This window comes from Triticum urartu, chromosome 5, assembly GCF_003073215.2.
Source record: "Triticum urartu cultivar G1812 chromosome 5, Tu2.1, whole genome shotgun sequence".
In the NCBI taxonomy this organism is placed as follows: domain Eukaryota; kingdom Viridiplantae; phylum Streptophyta; class Magnoliopsida; order Poales; family Poaceae; genus Triticum; species Triticum urartu.
Genome location: NC_053026.1, coordinates 643,975,157 through 643,991,730, shown reverse-complemented (window position 1 = coordinate 643,991,730; position 16,574 = coordinate 643,975,157). Strand labels below are relative to the sequence as shown.

The 16,574-nt window shown below is 44.2% G+C and overlaps 1 protein-coding gene across 2 annotated transcripts; it reads right to left on the bottom strand.

Annotated features, from left to right (window-relative positions):
* Window positions 1-4,167: 4,167 nt before the first annotated feature.
* On the bottom strand, window positions 4,168-13,151 carry LOC125511547 (interleukin-1 receptor-associated kinase 3-like). Of its 2 annotated transcripts, XM_048676947.1 has the most exons (12): window positions 12,468-12,608; window positions 11,892-12,100; window positions 11,524-11,796; window positions 11,229-11,438; window positions 10,334-10,597; window positions 9,298-9,344; window positions 8,429-8,585; window positions 8,058-8,328; window positions 7,745-7,967; window positions 7,510-7,633; window positions 4,998-5,210; window positions 4,168-4,909 (listed from the first exon to the last, which is right to left on the bottom strand). In XM_048676947.1, exons 2-12 carry the CDS (start codon window positions 12,075-12,077, stop codon window positions 4,505-4,507), a joined length of 2,373 nt encoding a protein of 790 aa, XP_048532904.1. In that variant the 5' UTR covers window positions 12,078-12,100; window positions 12,468-12,608; the 3' UTR covers window positions 4,168-4,504. The 2 variants fall into 2 exon arrangements, with proteins under 2 accessions (XP_048532904.1, XP_048532903.1); XM_048676946.1 differs by lacking the exon at window positions 11,892-12,100 and having other exon boundaries at window positions 12,468-13,151.
* Between the last annotated feature and the right edge of the window lie 3,423 nt (window positions 13,152-16,574).

Here is a 16,574-nt window from a genome sequence, read left to right as displayed (position 1 = left end):
ACAAGGGTGGGGGGCGCGCCTGCCCCCCTGGGTGCGCCCCCCTACCTCGTGGGCCCCCTAGAGCTCCTCCGACCTCAACTCCAACTCTATATATTCACTTTCGGGGAGAAAAAAATCAAGGAGAAGGATTCATCGCGTTTTACGATACGGAGCCGCCGCCAAGCCCTAAAACCTCTCGGGAGGGCTGATCTGGAGTCCGTTCGGGGCTCCGGAGAGGGGAATCCGTTGCCGTCGTCATCATCAACCTTCCCCCATCACCAATTTCATGATGCTCACCGCCGTGCGTGAGTAATTCCATCGTAGGCTTGCTGGACGGTGATGGGTTGGATGAGATTTATCATGTAATCAAGTTAGTTTTGTTAGGGTTTGATCCCTAGTATCCACTATGTTCTGAGATTGATGTTGCTATGACTTTGCTATGCTTAATGCTTGTCACTAGGGCCCGAGTGCCATGATTTCAGATCTGAACCTATTATTTTTTCATGAATATATGTGAGTTCTTGATCCTATCTTGCAAGTATATAGTCACCTACTATGTGTTATGATCCGGCAACCCCGAACTGACAATAATCGGGACCACTCCCGGTGATGACCGTAGTTTGAGGAGTTCATGTATTCACTATGTGTTAATGCTTTGGTCCGGTACTCTATTAAAAGGAGGCCTTAATATCCCTTAGTTTCCACTAGGACCCCCCCTGCCACGGGAGGGTAGGACAAAAGATGTCATGCAAGTTCTTTTCCATAAGCACGTATGACTATATTCAGAATACATGCCTACATTACATTGATGAATTGGAGCTAGTTCTGTGTCACCCTAGGTTATGACTGTTACATGATGAACCACATCCGGCATAATTCTCTATCACCGATCCATTGCCTACGAGCTTTCCATATATTGTTCTCCGCTTATTTACTTTTCCGTTGCTATTGTTACAATCACTACAAAATACCAAAAACATTACTTTTGTTATCATTACCTTTTGCTACCGTTACCACTACTACCATATTACTTTGCTACTAAATACTTTGCTGCAGATATTAAGTTTCCAGGTGTGGTTGAATTGACAACTCAGTTGCTAATACTTGAGAATATTCTTTGGCTCCCCTTGTGTCGAATCAATAAATTTGGGTTGAATACTCTACCCTCGAAAACTGTTGCGATCCCCTATACTTGTGGGTTATCATTACCTTGCTTTGCCATTAAGGACTTCAGCCAAACAGGGCAGTCTTTCTTGCAAGGTTGTCAGAATCGCGATCCTGTTATACGATTCTACGACTTCACGATCCAAACTAAACCCTATGATTCTACGATTTTAGTTCATAGAATCTACATTTCTACGATCCTGATAGTGAAGATTCTATGATTTGCGATCCTACCATCGGAGCTCCGATCCGATTCAAAATCGTGATTCTGACAACCTTGCTTTCTTGTAATGCCCGGTCTGCTTGCAGCGGAGACAAGTGTCTTTGTCCACTGGGAAAGGCTGTTGCTGATGCTAATGCTGATAGGGAGCTTTTCCTTGTGGCTTTGAAGGAGAACTTTTGTCGTTTTGATTGTAGTTCTTTTTCTTGTGACCCTTCACATAGTTGAGTGTACCACCATGTGAGGCTTTTAGTCTGTCCTCTTCTTGGACACACATTTCTATTGTCTTTTCAATGTCCCATGTTCCAGGTGACATATTGTAGTTCACAACAAAAGTTTCAAACTCCTTTGGCAGTGAAGCCATGACCAGGGAGCTTTGGTTTGATCTCCAGATCCTCATCCATGGGCTTTAGCTTTGCTGCCATATTGCTCATCCTGAGGATGTGCTCTCTTATTCCACCACCTGTGTAGTGTTCTATCACTAGTTGTTTTAACACCTGGGTGGCATATATCTTTGAAGAGCCAGTGAACTGGCTCTTTATCTTTATAAGCAACTCCCCTACGGAAGTGCTCGCTGCAATGGAGCCCACAATGGTGCTCTCAATTGTATTCTTTATAAAGGCCATGCATTTTTTGTTTGCATTGACCCACTTTTGGTTATATGATGTAGGACATCTCCAAAGGAGCATAATCCCCCCTCTTTTTAGTCCACGCAGCATCTTCATCAGTGGTCTCTCTTACTGGCTCTGTAGGTCTGACCGGCTGTGGTTCATCCAGAACCCAGTCCAGATCAGCACAAACAAATGCCAGTTCAACTTTCTTCCTCCACTCAGTGTGATTGTCATCTCTGAGTGTCGGAACATCTTTTAGGCAACTCATCAAGTGAAAGCCTCCTGAAATCACAATTTAAGTGACATCAATATAACAATCATATGCATTAATCTAACGTTGGTCAAATTAAACATATAATTGTCTATGCAATTAAATCTATATTACCGTTGGGCAAAAATTAAAAATAAATGCACCTTTAAATTTCAATAGTAAAACATGATCATGTTATTAAACAACATTGGTCATAAAAAATAACATAATCATATTCATTTTAATAATCACTTTAACATGCTCTTTTAAAACTTAATACTATATAAAGTTTTATTTTCTTTGTAAAACAACATTAATTATTTAAGCGGAAAATCATGAATAAAAATCCACAAAATTTTACTCTTTACAGAAACTTTTTCTTTGACAAAATAAAAAATTATGAACTTTTTAATTTTCTTTATAAAATTCATGAACATTTCTTTTCAGAAAATTTTCTATTCTCTGAAAAAACAAAATTAACTGCAGCAGAGCCCAGTGCGCGCGGCCTGCAGCAAAAAAAGCCAGCCCACGGCCTGGCCTGCGTTCCATCTGTGGCTGTGGCCTCGGCCCAGCGCCAACGCGCCCGACTCTGCCGCCGGCCTAGTCCACTTTCGGCCCAGAAGGCCCGTGCCGCTCTAGGGTTTAGATCTGGGGTGTCCATCGCGATCCGACGGTCATCCGCAGTTCTAGCTGGATCAAAACCGGCGCCTGGTCGTCCCGATCGAACCCTAGGGTTATTCTCTCTCGCACGTGCCGCTCTCGCTCTCTCCGCTCCCGCTGGCGTGAGCACGGGGCTGCGCCCCGGCTGCCCTGTCCGATCGCCGGCGGCGGCGGCGGAAGCCACCGCGCCGCGCGCGCCTCCTCTTCCTTCCTCTTTCTCCATTCCTTTCTAAATCGCCTCCTATGACGGAGATACGCCGATTAGCAGCGGGTTAGGGCCCCACCGGCCGCCGGCGACGGCGTCGCCACGGCGCCGCGCGAGCACCCTTTTTCTCCTCTTTGATGCGAGGTCGAGCCCTCCTCTGCTCCCCTCGCGCCACCTTTGACAGAGAGAGAGAGAGAGAAACAACTGCAGCCAGCTTTGCTCCCTTTCAACGACGGTGGCGCTGTTGCCTCCCCTTCGCCGGTGACGCGTTTCCCTTAGCGGAAGCGCGCCGCCGTCGAATGGCGTGGCTGCTGTGCTCTTTGCCCCTTTCGGGGTAGGTTCTTCGTCCCTGTCGCCTCGGCTTGCCGATGCGCGACGGGATCGAGAGGAACAGGCGCGGCCTGACGGCGGTGCACTTTGCCGGCGAAGGTCCGAGGCCCTTCTCCGGTGAAAACTTTGTTATTCTTTTGTTTTCTTTTCTCTGCCCTTCTAGGGTTCTTTGGGAAGGGATGAAACTTTTCTTTTCTGTACCGAAAATCTAGACCAAATCTGGCTCTGATACCGTTGATAGATTCTTTGGATCGGGGTAGGCTAGATCATCCGGTAAACCTACCTTCTGCTTGTCCAGACGAGGAACTCCCGGTGCCGACCATGGTGACGGTGGCCGGTGATGACAGAGAGTGGATGACGGCGGTGGTGGAACTTCCCGTGAGCACCGCGCTAACCCTAGATCGGTAGGGAATATCGATGGGGTTTGTGGTAGCGGTGAATGTCATATCGCGTGCCCCGGCCCCCACCTCTGTTAATATAGCGCGGGTCACAGGGGCCCATCAACCATAGTGGGTTGAGTGCCCCGATCAGGGCGCGGATCTAAGGGCCCAGTGGGCCGTTGGGCCCACGCGGTGGAGATCAACCTAACATTGAGATCATCAAGCTTCACCTGAATGTTGCCAGAAATAGGATGCCAGTTTGGGTAAATGTGCTGCCATCAACTTTGAGTAAATTGGCGATGGTAAAAAGAGGTGATCTCGGGTCTCAAGAGCTCTTTGGCCACACATGCCACATGTAAAATGCTGGATGAAAACAAAAACCTTTCTCTGAAGCATTTCCTTGATGTTGAGCCTGTTATATAGAAATAACCAGAAAAAGATCTTGTGTCTTAGCGGACAACATGAGTTCCAAAGCCATGAAATTGCAGGAATGGTCTCAAATTTACCAAGGATCTTTTGATAAGCCCTTTTGTCCCGAAAAGAGGTTGCACAGCTTGAATTTTGTTTGGTGCACAATTATATTCTCTTTCGAGAAACGGTGTCGATGATTGCCTTGGAGATACCATGTATTACATCCTAAGCACGTTGAACCCATCTCGGCAAACCATGTTCCCAGAACTGCATACAACAAACACTTTGGGTTCCTTAGTCGATGGCGAGGGGCAAAATAACAACCTTCAACGTCACCTTATCGACTTCTTTACCCGACTTCTTGTTTAACATGTCTTCAATGATATCCTCGGCCGTGAGACCCTCACTCACGGCGGCACACTGCAGAATGAACAACTCATCCTTGCACACCATAGCATGCGGCACCCTCTCATGTGGTTGCAGTGTTACCATGACATTGCACATTGATCGTGGTGGCACAACACGTTTCTCCGGTTTAATGCAATACCGTAGTATGCCCATCATTTCAATATCAAAGGCAACGTAATCATCAGTTACGTTAGTTAGCTGAAGTGGGCATGGTATCTGCTTGTTTACCTCGAACGGGAAATTCAGCTCGAGCAAGTCAAACTCAAGTAGCTCCCATGGGTAAGCGCTTATCTGCATGAAAAGATTTGGCACTTCCATTAGTAGTTTCTAAGCTAACAATGTCATGCAGTAATAAGAATTTTAGAGCATACGAGCATACCGGGCCAGCTGGAGAGTTACCAAGATTGGTAATGTGCTCATTCGGACTTTCCATTGTATTAAGCATACTGACTATATCTGATATTTTAGGCCTCTTCTTTGGGGAGTCTGACAAGCACCTTAACGCTATTTCAATGCATTTACTTACCTGTTGGTATCCAAATGGTGGATAGTTCGCTGATTTATTCCATCTGTACCTCCACCTTCTAAGTACCTATCATTTCACAAAGGCGATTTATAATGACCCTGTAATATTTTTCCAAACAAAATGCAAGTTTTGCGCAAGCAACTGAAAAATATCAACATGATTTCAAGAAAAGAAGAATAACATCAACTGGATCTCAAATATCAAGGTAATCCCTACGTAAATTTCACAAAACAAAAACTTTTGAGTTTTTTTATGAAAGGAATATTTCAATATCAAGGAGATATAAATTGCACCCGATCTCTGCACCAACACAATCTAAGAGCTATTCAAGACATCGCTGATGCGCACACTCAAATTATTACAAAAGAAGAAAAAAGAGTGGCTGACACTGCGGTACACATCAGCCACAACAATTAGTAATGTTAATCGCAGGAAAAGGTTCCGGTGGGTGTTAGGAAAAGGTTAGACTTCTACCGATCTCGATTCTTTTGGCAGAGTGATGAGCTTAAACGAAAGTATAGGCTTGCTAAGTGGGATATAATCTGTAGGCCGAAGGACCAAGGGGGTCTAGGTATTGAAAATCTGGAAGTCAAAAACATATGTCTCCTTAGCAAGTGGCTATTTAAACTTTCGTCTGAGACGTAGGCTACTTGGGCACAGATTCTGCGTAATAAGTATCTTTATGCTAAAACCTTGGCCCAGGTGAATGTGAGGCCTTCCGACTCACCTTTTTGGAAGGGTTTGATGAGAGTTAAACAACTCTTTTTCAACAAGACAAAATTTATTGTCGGGAATGGAGCTACTACGAGGTTTTGGGAGGATATGTGGCTTGGGGAGACCCCCTTGCACTTCAATATCCTACTTTGTACAACATTGTTTCGACGTAGAGAAGCCTACGTTGCAACTGTTTTACAATCCACTCCCCTCAATATTAGTTTTCGGAGGACGCTAGTTGGAAATCGTTGGGAGGCCTGGCTCCATCTTGTGAGACGTTTAATGGTAGTCCAGCTGTCCCAGCAGCCAGATCAGCTGTATTGGAAACTTACTAAGAACGGTGTGTTCTCGGTGAAATCCATGTATCTGGATGTCATTAACTCTAGCGTTATCCCTTCCTCGATACACGTTTGGAAAGTAAAGGTTCCCTTACGAATCAAAGTGTTTATGTGGTTTGTGCATAATCAAGGTGTAGTTTTTGCGATCATAACGAAAACATCAAACACCTCTTTCTTGATTGTTCGTTGGCTAAGATTCTGTGGCGGTCGATTCATATTGCGTTTAATATTAATCAGCCCACCTCTATCAACATGTTATTTGGAACATGGCTTGATGGGGTTGATTCCGATACCACGAGACACATTCGTGTTGGCGTTTGTGCTTTATTTTGGGCAGTATGGAACTGCAGAAATGATTTAGTTTTTAACAGATCAACAAACATTCACTTCTTGCAGGTTATCTTCAGGGCCACGACGTTCATCCGTATGTGGCCGCTACTCACTCCGACGGAGGCCAGGGAGCGTTTGGTTACTGCGTCTACCCTATGGGAGATGGTAGCTCGGGATATTTTCAACCGGTTTGGATGGCGGTCATGTAATAGGATAGGCATGTAGTGCTCCTATTTTATTTGCCAGCCGGTTGTGGCTTTGGGCTTTAGCTCTTATGAGCTTTTGTTTATTTTCGCACTTTGATACTTGGAGACTTTAATGCTGGATTTCCTTTTTAATAATATGAGCCGTATGCATCTTTCTGATGCAGAGACTGGGGTAAACCCCCTTTTCGAAAAAAAAATCGCAGGGAATGCCTCCAGAGCTTGCTATACTTGATTTCAGTACATGTGTATAACATTTTCATTGCTTAAAATTTGATCTAGTACATTAATGTAAACTTTCGTGGTTATGTACTCCTTTACATTTCATTTCCATTACACATCCATTACACATTCGCTTCGTATGTGGTCTACGCTACACCAAGTAGAGTACCAACCGTTGTTCAAGGCGGTGTGTTGAAGCGGGTTGCCGGGAAGGTTTTTGCCTAACATGGGTGACAACATAATCTCCGGATCGGTCCACCACCTCCTTCGACATAGGCATAGTGTTTGTCCTATGACACTACTGTCGCTGATATGTTTTCTTTAATCATCTTTCATCACAGTTGATGTTTGGCCATGTGCATCTTAGTTATGCAGAGGCTAGGTGTTGCTCATCATACTTTGTATTCGATTGATGCTACATTTTGAGTTAATAAAAACGTCTTTTATTGAAAAATTATATGAATATAGCAAGATGTGGGTTCCATTACGATTATATGCAAAGTATTTGGAAAAGAAAATAACATAACAAACTTAAACTATGGGTTGAATAATTCTTACATTTTGAATATCAGGTTCATCCTTACATCCAGTCACGAGCTCTTTGATTATAACGCCCAGACTGTATATGTCTGACCTGATTGACACCTCACCACGAGCTATGAATTCCGGAGCACAATATCCACTGCATGAAAGCACAGTGTTCAATTATATTATCTTTGGTGTTGGATGAAGCGAAAACGTTTTAATTGGGTGCACATGAACAGAGAATTGAGTTCTCTGCATGCAAGCTTACCGTGATCCTGTGGGGTCACTAGTGACAGCGTGTGTTGCTCCATCAAGGAGTTCTGATATACCAAAATCTGTAATTTTTGGTATCATAAGATCATCAAGCAGTATATTCTCAGGTTTCATGTCCCTATGAACAATACCCTTTTCCGTGTGAAGATAAACCAAACCATCACAGATTCCTCGAATTATCTGGTAGCGCGTATGCCATTCAAGTCCCCTTAGTTCGTCTACATAAGTTAAACAGAGTAAAACTGAGGAAATGGAAAGGTAAATCAAATAAGGAAAGGAACTTCATCACACCACATGCATTGTCATACCAGTAAGATATCTGTCAAGGCTTCCATTACTGATATACTCGAAACAGAGTAATCTTTCCCTCATCTCGGCAAAAATATACTTCGAAGGTTCTCCTGATTCTGAATGTTTCATTGCTTTATTCTCTGTATTGGCACAGTAGCCCAGAAACCGTACTATATTTTTGTGTTTTACACTGATTAGAGAAGTAGTCTCACGATTAAATGATTCATCGTTGAATGTATGGCAGTTTAAAATCCTTTTAACAGCAACACTACTGTTTTGAAGATCGCCCTGTTTAACTTGTCTTGTTAGCACAATCAAGAGTCTCGGGACCAAGTTCAGTTCTGCTCTGAAAAAGCCTTTACGATTGGGGATTTTAGAATTTACTGACCTTGTAAACGATTCCGAATCCACCACAGCCAATTTGTCGCTTATCATTGAAATCCTCAGTGATGTGTTTTAAAAGTGCTAACGGCAGATTAGTCGGCTCCGCGCTTCGGTCAAGTACTATATGCTCCAGGACATTTGAGGCTGATTCCATCTCCACCCTGATTACAGCATGCACTTCCATATTCAGACCTAGAGAAATTAAGTTGCTTTCTAAACGCATATTGTTCAGTGATATAGGGTAATTACTGAGATTTGCCTCAGTTCTTAGTTCATACACTGAAGCATACGTTGTGATTAATAATACTCCCTCCTTTCCATAATTCTTGTCATGGTAACTAAAGCCACGACAAGAATTATGGAACGGAAGGAGTACTTAATAGCTCATGTTTTAGTACTTATGTTCATAGCATATGTTGTGACTAATAGCTGTATTATTACTTGTCTAACAAAGCTTGAACTGTGCAAATAAGCCCTCATGGAAGGAGGGAGATGCAGAGTGTTTGGTTTAAGTTTGACTGTCCGCTGGAATGATTTTCTATTGTAAATCCTCCGTCTCCTTCACAGTGCTAAGCAAGCTGGGCTTAAAAGCCTTTTCTCTAATAAACTATGCTTTTCATCATGTGTGTTAACACTATGGTTGAAAACCAGAGAGTACTCAAAGATCTAGTATAAATTGCTCTTGTATAATCTTTCCAACAAAATGCATTGGGTGAAATCATGATTCAAGCCCGAACAGTCAGGAGGGGATCGATGAAATTCTACTACTTGTAAGAGAAGAAATGTGACTTTTATCGCCTATGTTTTTTTACCTGCAAAAAAAAAAGTTAGCACAGACACGCAGCAGAGAATAGACATGAGAGTCAGTCTTACCTTTCTCTGCAAGCCATACTGCGTGAAATCCCGACGCCTCCTTCCTCCTACATAGAAAGAGATGTTTGGTAATGTTTCTTGCTTAATTCTCTGTAGCATGAGACAACCTACCATATCAGTCTCATCTTTAACTTTTGAATAAATATAAAGAATAATCCACTTCATCATAAATTCCTATATACCACTACTTACTAAAATCTCTATGTACCAATTACCAAACTACTGTTTTACATGACTGTTAATTTTCTCACAACAGCTTGGCCTCAATGTAAGGCTACTATAAAGTTCTAAAATTCTAATACAATTTGGGCTTCTCAAGATTCAATCTGGATTTTCTCAATAAAAATAATAATTCAATCTAGACATCTGAATATCGCTGAAAACAAATCTTCTATTCACGCAGCAAATGTTGGAATTAATCTCTAGTTATAACAAACTGAAAAAGAAAAGGGGAGCTAACAAAATTCTCACGTAAGTGCCCTGATTGGGGGCACCAAATTGGTTTCGATCCCGGGTCTTGAGTGCCAAAACAATATAAAGGGGATTTGGGGTTGTTAGAAAGATAAGATACAACTCATGGCTGACACTCCTAATCCTAACAGTGAAGGCAGTGCCGGCGGCAAATCGTGCTGCACCACTACGTTTCCCTACATATTTTAGCACAGGTGAGGCAGCCATGGACATACGTATTTTAGCCACTACCGGATTCATCATGATTCTTGTTAGTACCTAATCGTCCACATACGTATTTTTTATGTTCTAATTAAGAGATCAAGATCCTAGATGTTAACCTAAAGGTTTTATAGTAACAACAAAAACTGTCTATAGACAGGGGAAAAAATGGACGTATCTGGATCAAGGCGTTATCTTCTTATTCAGTGATCTAGTAGGAAATTTCAAAAAAGGAGTAAGCCGACATGCACGTCCAGTTTTCTCGGCCTGATGGCCAAAACATAGTACCGACCAAGTGTTCCAGAAACTTGAATCAAAAACTCTGACGGCAGTTGCAAAGAATTCAGGGGAAGTATATTGGTACCTTCTCTTTGCATGCCTCCATCTCTGGGCTAAAATAGACACCAATTGCGTCAATCTCGTCTCCCCTAACATTGACAAAGAAGCCAACTATACTACCATTGCCCTGCAGCGAACTTCTGAAACGAGTCCCCCCTCCTTTTCCGTATGGTCCATAGCCACCAGTATTGGTGACAAAGTAAAGTGATGTTACAACATCTGAATATCCGGAGTTACGACCAAGTGTTCCAGAAACTGCAGTCAAAAACTCTGACCGCCCAAGAATAATCTACAGGTGAAGAAAGTTCAGTGCCATCATAGGTATTTGTATAAAGTGATAATTAGAACATCGATAAACAGAAACGACACACATGCATGTATGCTGCCTTATTTTCTCAACATGAACCCTGTTTAACTCGAGTTGAATGTACATCACCTGCACTAAAATGCTAGTCATATAATTACTCAAATCATAAAGCAATCATATCATCATGAGGAAGGACATATTCTGAAAGGGCTGGAAGTTCGTTCAACCATATATAAACTTAACCGTCTCACTTTGACCACAATATGAAAGGATGCAGTATTTACATTGGTACTGAGGTAAAACAACATCACTATATTTTTCAATGTCAAGTAGTTTATAACAACATCACTATATTTTCCAATGTCAAGCAATGTATATAGTATCCTCCGCTTTAGTATAACAAGTACTCACGCTGTCTCATAATATAAGAAGTTATTACAAGCGATATATATTATGAGACGGAGAAAGTAATAGTTAATGTCGCAGGCTGAAGACTGTACCCGGTAAAAGATGTCATCGGCTTTGGAACCGAAGGATTACCCTTCAGCAATTATAGATAGTGTGAGAATCAATTCATACATACAAAACCCACAGGAGTAAGACCTGTACTCACCGTGTCAATTTTCCCGTCGAATGGCTCAGGCGTCCAACCCCACGGACCAGCGGTCTGCTGTTGCCCATCCCAGTCAATGTATGCAAACGTAAGTGAATTGATTACAGTACTATTATGAACTACCACACTTATCAGACGACCAGGTAACACATCCACGTCATTAGGCCTCCCTGTATCACTGCCCCATGGCCCAATTTTTGTAACCGAGTCCTGAGTACAATCCGGTTAATGAAACGTCAGAAGACTGGGAATGTGAAAAGAACAGTAAAAACAGACAATTGAAGCTATTTGGCACCTGTCCTTTCATTGGTTCCCAAAGTTTACTCTCAGAGTTCACATAAAGACCAATTGACTCAACCACCCACTCAGCATGGGCGAAGAAGCCAACGATGCTGCCATTGCTCATCACTGGACTGTGAAAAGGAATTCCTACTCCTCCTCCAAAAGGTCCATACTGACGACCAGTGGTGGTAAACATAACAGATGTTATAACGTTGGAAGAATATTGGGCAGAGAAAGCAATTGTTCCCGAAACTTCGGTCAGGAACTCCGAGGGTCCTAGTTGAATCTACAAGAGGAGAAAAATATGATTATCAGCTTAGCTATATGTACACGGAGGTAGATTTCTTCCATGAAAGCATAACTTGAGTTACATTTACACACCGTGTCAAAGCTGCCATAAGAAAAGTCTTTACAACCCCCCCATGGACCTGCATGGTGCTGCTTTTCATAGTTATCGCTGTACGAAAATGCAAGTGAATATATGACCTCTCCACTACGGATTGTGACGCTATTCAGACGCAGTGGTGACGCTTTGATGTCATTAAAGATGCCTCTGTTTCCACCCATGGCCCTATCTTCGTAATATATGCCTAAGGAAACGCATTAGCGAAGCATAACATTACAAGGAGAAACAAAAATTAAGAATAAATACAAGGACTAAATCATGTTTTGATTGACTTTGACTAAGTACTTCCTCTGTATCTAAACGCCCTTATATTTCTTTACAGAGGGAGTATATTCTACTTTTCAATTTGATTGGTTGGATATTTGGTTAAAAATTTCATGATTGATTAATATGCAGAGCTCAACATAGCGTTAAGTTTGTGCTAACACAACTGTCTTTTTTTTTATGTCAGGGCTCTGCACCTATTCATTAAGATTAAGATAGGCAAAAGGTAAAACAAGTGTTTTTATGTACAAAGAGAAAGAAAAAACTATGTCAAGCAGTAACCTCACCTTATCTATCTCCTTTACACTATCACCTTCTAGGTTTGGGTGGGGATATGCGAACCCATCGCTCCCCACGGAGAGGAGGGTGAAGCCTCGGTGGTGCGGGGACGACAGGACCACGTCGGGGCCGCGGCGGCGGCGCCAGTCGATGAAGAGCCTGCCTCTGGCGGCCTCCCCGACGCCGCGGCTGAAGAAGACGGTGTCGCCGGCCTCGAGGAGCGTCTCCCTGACGAAGCGGCTCCACCCCTTAGTCATCACGTAGCTCTGGCTGCTGTTCCAGTAGGAGTAGCGGAAGCGCCATGGCTTCCCTGCGCTGTCCTCGAAGTCGAGCAGGAGGCCGTTGTCGTTGGAGGAGGCGTCCAGCGGGAAGTACTTCTCGGCGTGCTGCTTCGGGATCACCAGCCGGTTCAGCTTGCCCGTGTCGCTCGGCGTGACCACCTTGACGAACATGCACTCCTTCTCCACCTCCGCCGCCGCGGCCTCCTCAGCCTGATGATCAGCTGGCAGCGGCGGCGGCCACGGGCGAACATCAGCCGCCGTGGAGGCCATGCTTGCCGTGAACTCCATGTGCGCTAGTCTACAGATCCACACCACCGATCGAGAGGTTTCCCCTTGACCTTTGACCAGCCCGATAGCTAGCTCGTGCTCCCCTGCTCCTAGTGTTGCGCTGTTACTGTTGTTTATATATTATAAAAATAGGGTATTGGGAAGCGCTGGTCCTAGCGCATCGCCGGAACGTCTGACTTAAGATTCGTCCCCCCACGTGAGAGAACGATTTTGATAGAGCGTATTTGGAACACAAATCATTGTATTTCCAGTGTGCCTAGCTCGCACATAACCCTACACGCTGTTTGCACACGGAGTGGCAGACGCCCGTTGGACCATCGCGACCATGGCGTGCCTTCGTGTTGTCGCCGGCGGTGAACTGTCTCTCACCCTCTCTCACTACCCGAATAACCCATTATGCTGACGGTTCTTTCAATGCCGACAGCGGGGCCGTCAGCATAGTTGGAGGTATGCCGACGGCCTGGGAAACACCCTCGGTACAGAAAAGCCGCCGGCACATCTCCATCTATGCCGACGTCCTGCTGTAGGCATAGATAGACCATCGACATATCTCAATCTATGTCGACGAGTGCAGTTGGTATAGAAATTCCATCAACATATAGGTGGCCCTGGCAACCCAGCCACAGACAGCCGGTTGACGCCGTCTAATCTATGCGGACGGCCCTGATGGTGGCCGTCGGCATAGATTATATCTTTATTTTTTATTTTAAATCTTTTTCCTTTTTAGTTAAAAATTTGATTAATTTAAATCTGACTTATCTAAACTTAAATATACACAAATTATATATCTATTTGGGTTGAATTTTTCATAAATTATGAATATCTAGTTTTTTTAGCCTGTTAGAAATGTGACCTCGTGTATTTTTGATATCGGTCCTTATACTTTGTTAAAATCATAAGTAATTTTTCATCGATTTTGACAAATTTTACCACACCCTTGTAGGGCGATATGACGACACCGTGCCAGGTCTCAAGGATTTTTCGATATCTTGTAGGCGATATGCTGTTCTCACTTGAACAAGCCTCCCACTTATGATTAACCCCCTCGCAAGCATCCGCAACTACGAAAGAAGGATTAAGACACTACTAGGAAAAGACATGCTAGTGGCGCACCGAATTTGCCTTCTAATGGCGCACTACCGGTGCGCCACTGGCATCACGCCATTAGAATTAAATTCTAATGGCGCACCACCGGTGCGCTATTAGTATCTGGTGTTCTAATGGCGCACCACGTAGTGCGCCATTAGTATAGCCTGTAGTGCGCCATTAGAATGCCTCCCAGGGGGCCATATGTACCCATGTGCTTTGGCATTCTAATGGCGCACCAGCAGTTAATGCGCCATTAGTGTGATGATCACAGTGCGCCATTAATGTCTTGTGTGGTGCGCCATTAGTATGAATATTAGGTATTATTTTTTTTGCTTTTCTGATTTTTGCACATGTTACAAAATATATTATTGGACAAAATATAGACAGAAGCACACAGCAACATCAGATTCATCGAATACAATAGAAGATTAGTCTCCGAATACAATTCATCATATTAGTCTCCGAATTCAAAAGACCGAACAAAGATAAAACATTACAAGTCTCAAGACCGCGAGTATCGAGTTTGCCTTCCCATTACAAGTCGATATCAATCATCTAAACTACCATCACATAGAAGAGAGCTGTGGTCATCACGATGAGCATCATCGCGATCAAATTGGTCTTCATCCGGTTCCTCCAACGCTCCCTCCTCTCTCCCTCTAGATAGCGGGCGTATCTACATTCGGCCTCCGCCCTAGTGGTGTACCCTTTGTAACTGTTACCGCTGAAACGATGAACCTGTCTCCGACACTCCTCCCAGTCGTCGTAGACTCCGGGAACCTTACCCTTGTACACGACATACGACGGCATCTCTATGCACAAGCCAAACAACAGGCAATACATAAGCAATATGTAAGTATGCAACAAAAGGATCGGAAGAGAAAAGCAAGACATTAACAACACGATTCATGGTCCTACTAATAAATAGCATCGATTACATCTAAGTTGAACGACTGTCCAAACCAAAGAGACATACGAATTCATTAAAGTATAATTACAACATGAGCCAATCAATGTTTCAGAACTACACATCACTACTTTCGACTCGACTCATCGGACAGGAACGTGGATGAAGCCGCCGTCTGTCGTGATGGTCATGAAATCGCGGTCGTTGTCACCCTACATTTGTAGAATTTCATCTATCTCACTGTTGGACGGTCGATATCTGAGGAAGAACTGCCCTGAGGTATGAAGGACATCTTGATGGATGATGTCCGCAAACTCCGACTGGATGCGAAAGAATTCTTGTCTGAGGTCCGCGTCCTGGACTGCCGACAAGCTCGCGGCCCAATCTTTGAGATTATTTGGTAGCAGAAGTTGATGATGGTCCCTTACGATCGCCCGCATGTGATGGAGGGCGTAGTAGGCATCCTTCTGACCGCTAGGCGGCTGCTTGATGCAGCAGAACTTCATATTGTGTGAGAACATGTGCTTGCCGTACTTACGAATTGCCCTGGTGAAGGTGCCTCCAGATTTGGCGTAGGCGGGGAGGACATCATCAAGAACTTTCTTGACATTTGTGTAGTCTATCTTGGAGTTACGGTTCGGGTCTAAATACGTGGCCATGGAATATTTCGGGCTTAAGAGGATGAGTGTGCAATTTGTGTCACTGCACAGAACACGGAATGATAGAAAAAAAAGAACGATCGAAATCTAAGAAATCATATGTTACGGGGCGGTGAAGGGATGACTTACTCGGGAAAGTAAGCCACAAGGAAGTTATCCTTATCTGGGTTTGCTAGAATGACGCCTTCGAGGTGTGAACTCGCAACTTGGCGGTCCCCAGCGCTGCTCAAGTGCTTGGCACGCATGTAGAAGGGGTCGACTATCACGATGTCCGGGGTCTTGCCTCTAATGATCCGCATCTCCATACTCAGCGAAAACAGCCGAACGAAGGTGTAGTGCAGCGGATGAAGGTTAAACATAGCAAAGATGTCATCAAACCGCAGGACGATCGTACCCCCGATGTCGCCATCCACAAAGCCCTTGCCCTCTGGCACCTTGGCCATGAAAATCGGGTATGCCACATCCTTCTCTCTGAGATGCCGCTTCTCCAAAGAAAGAACACTGTCGTGCAGACTCCGCATAGCACCGGTTGCAGCATTCAGCATATTTGGCGGTAGCATCGCCCTACCCGCCACATGCACCCTCCTCGAGATATCCTTAGGTGAAGGTGGCCCGTCCTGAGCACGGATCGAACTCGGTGCCGGCTGGCTCGCACCGGCGCCCTTGTTAGTCTTTCGTTTCCGTCCCTTCTTCTTGATCTCCTGTAATGGGACCGAGTTCTGCTCACAGACCGCCTTCTTGAGCGTGTTGGGGCTGATAATATTTCGCACCTCAGCTATCTGAGGCTCGGTGAAGGCGGGAGCTGGAGGCGTGTCCTGAGAACTGAACGCCAGACGACGCCTGTTGCAATTGGATTTCTCCGCCGTACCAGCTAGATCGTGGTCGTCTTGG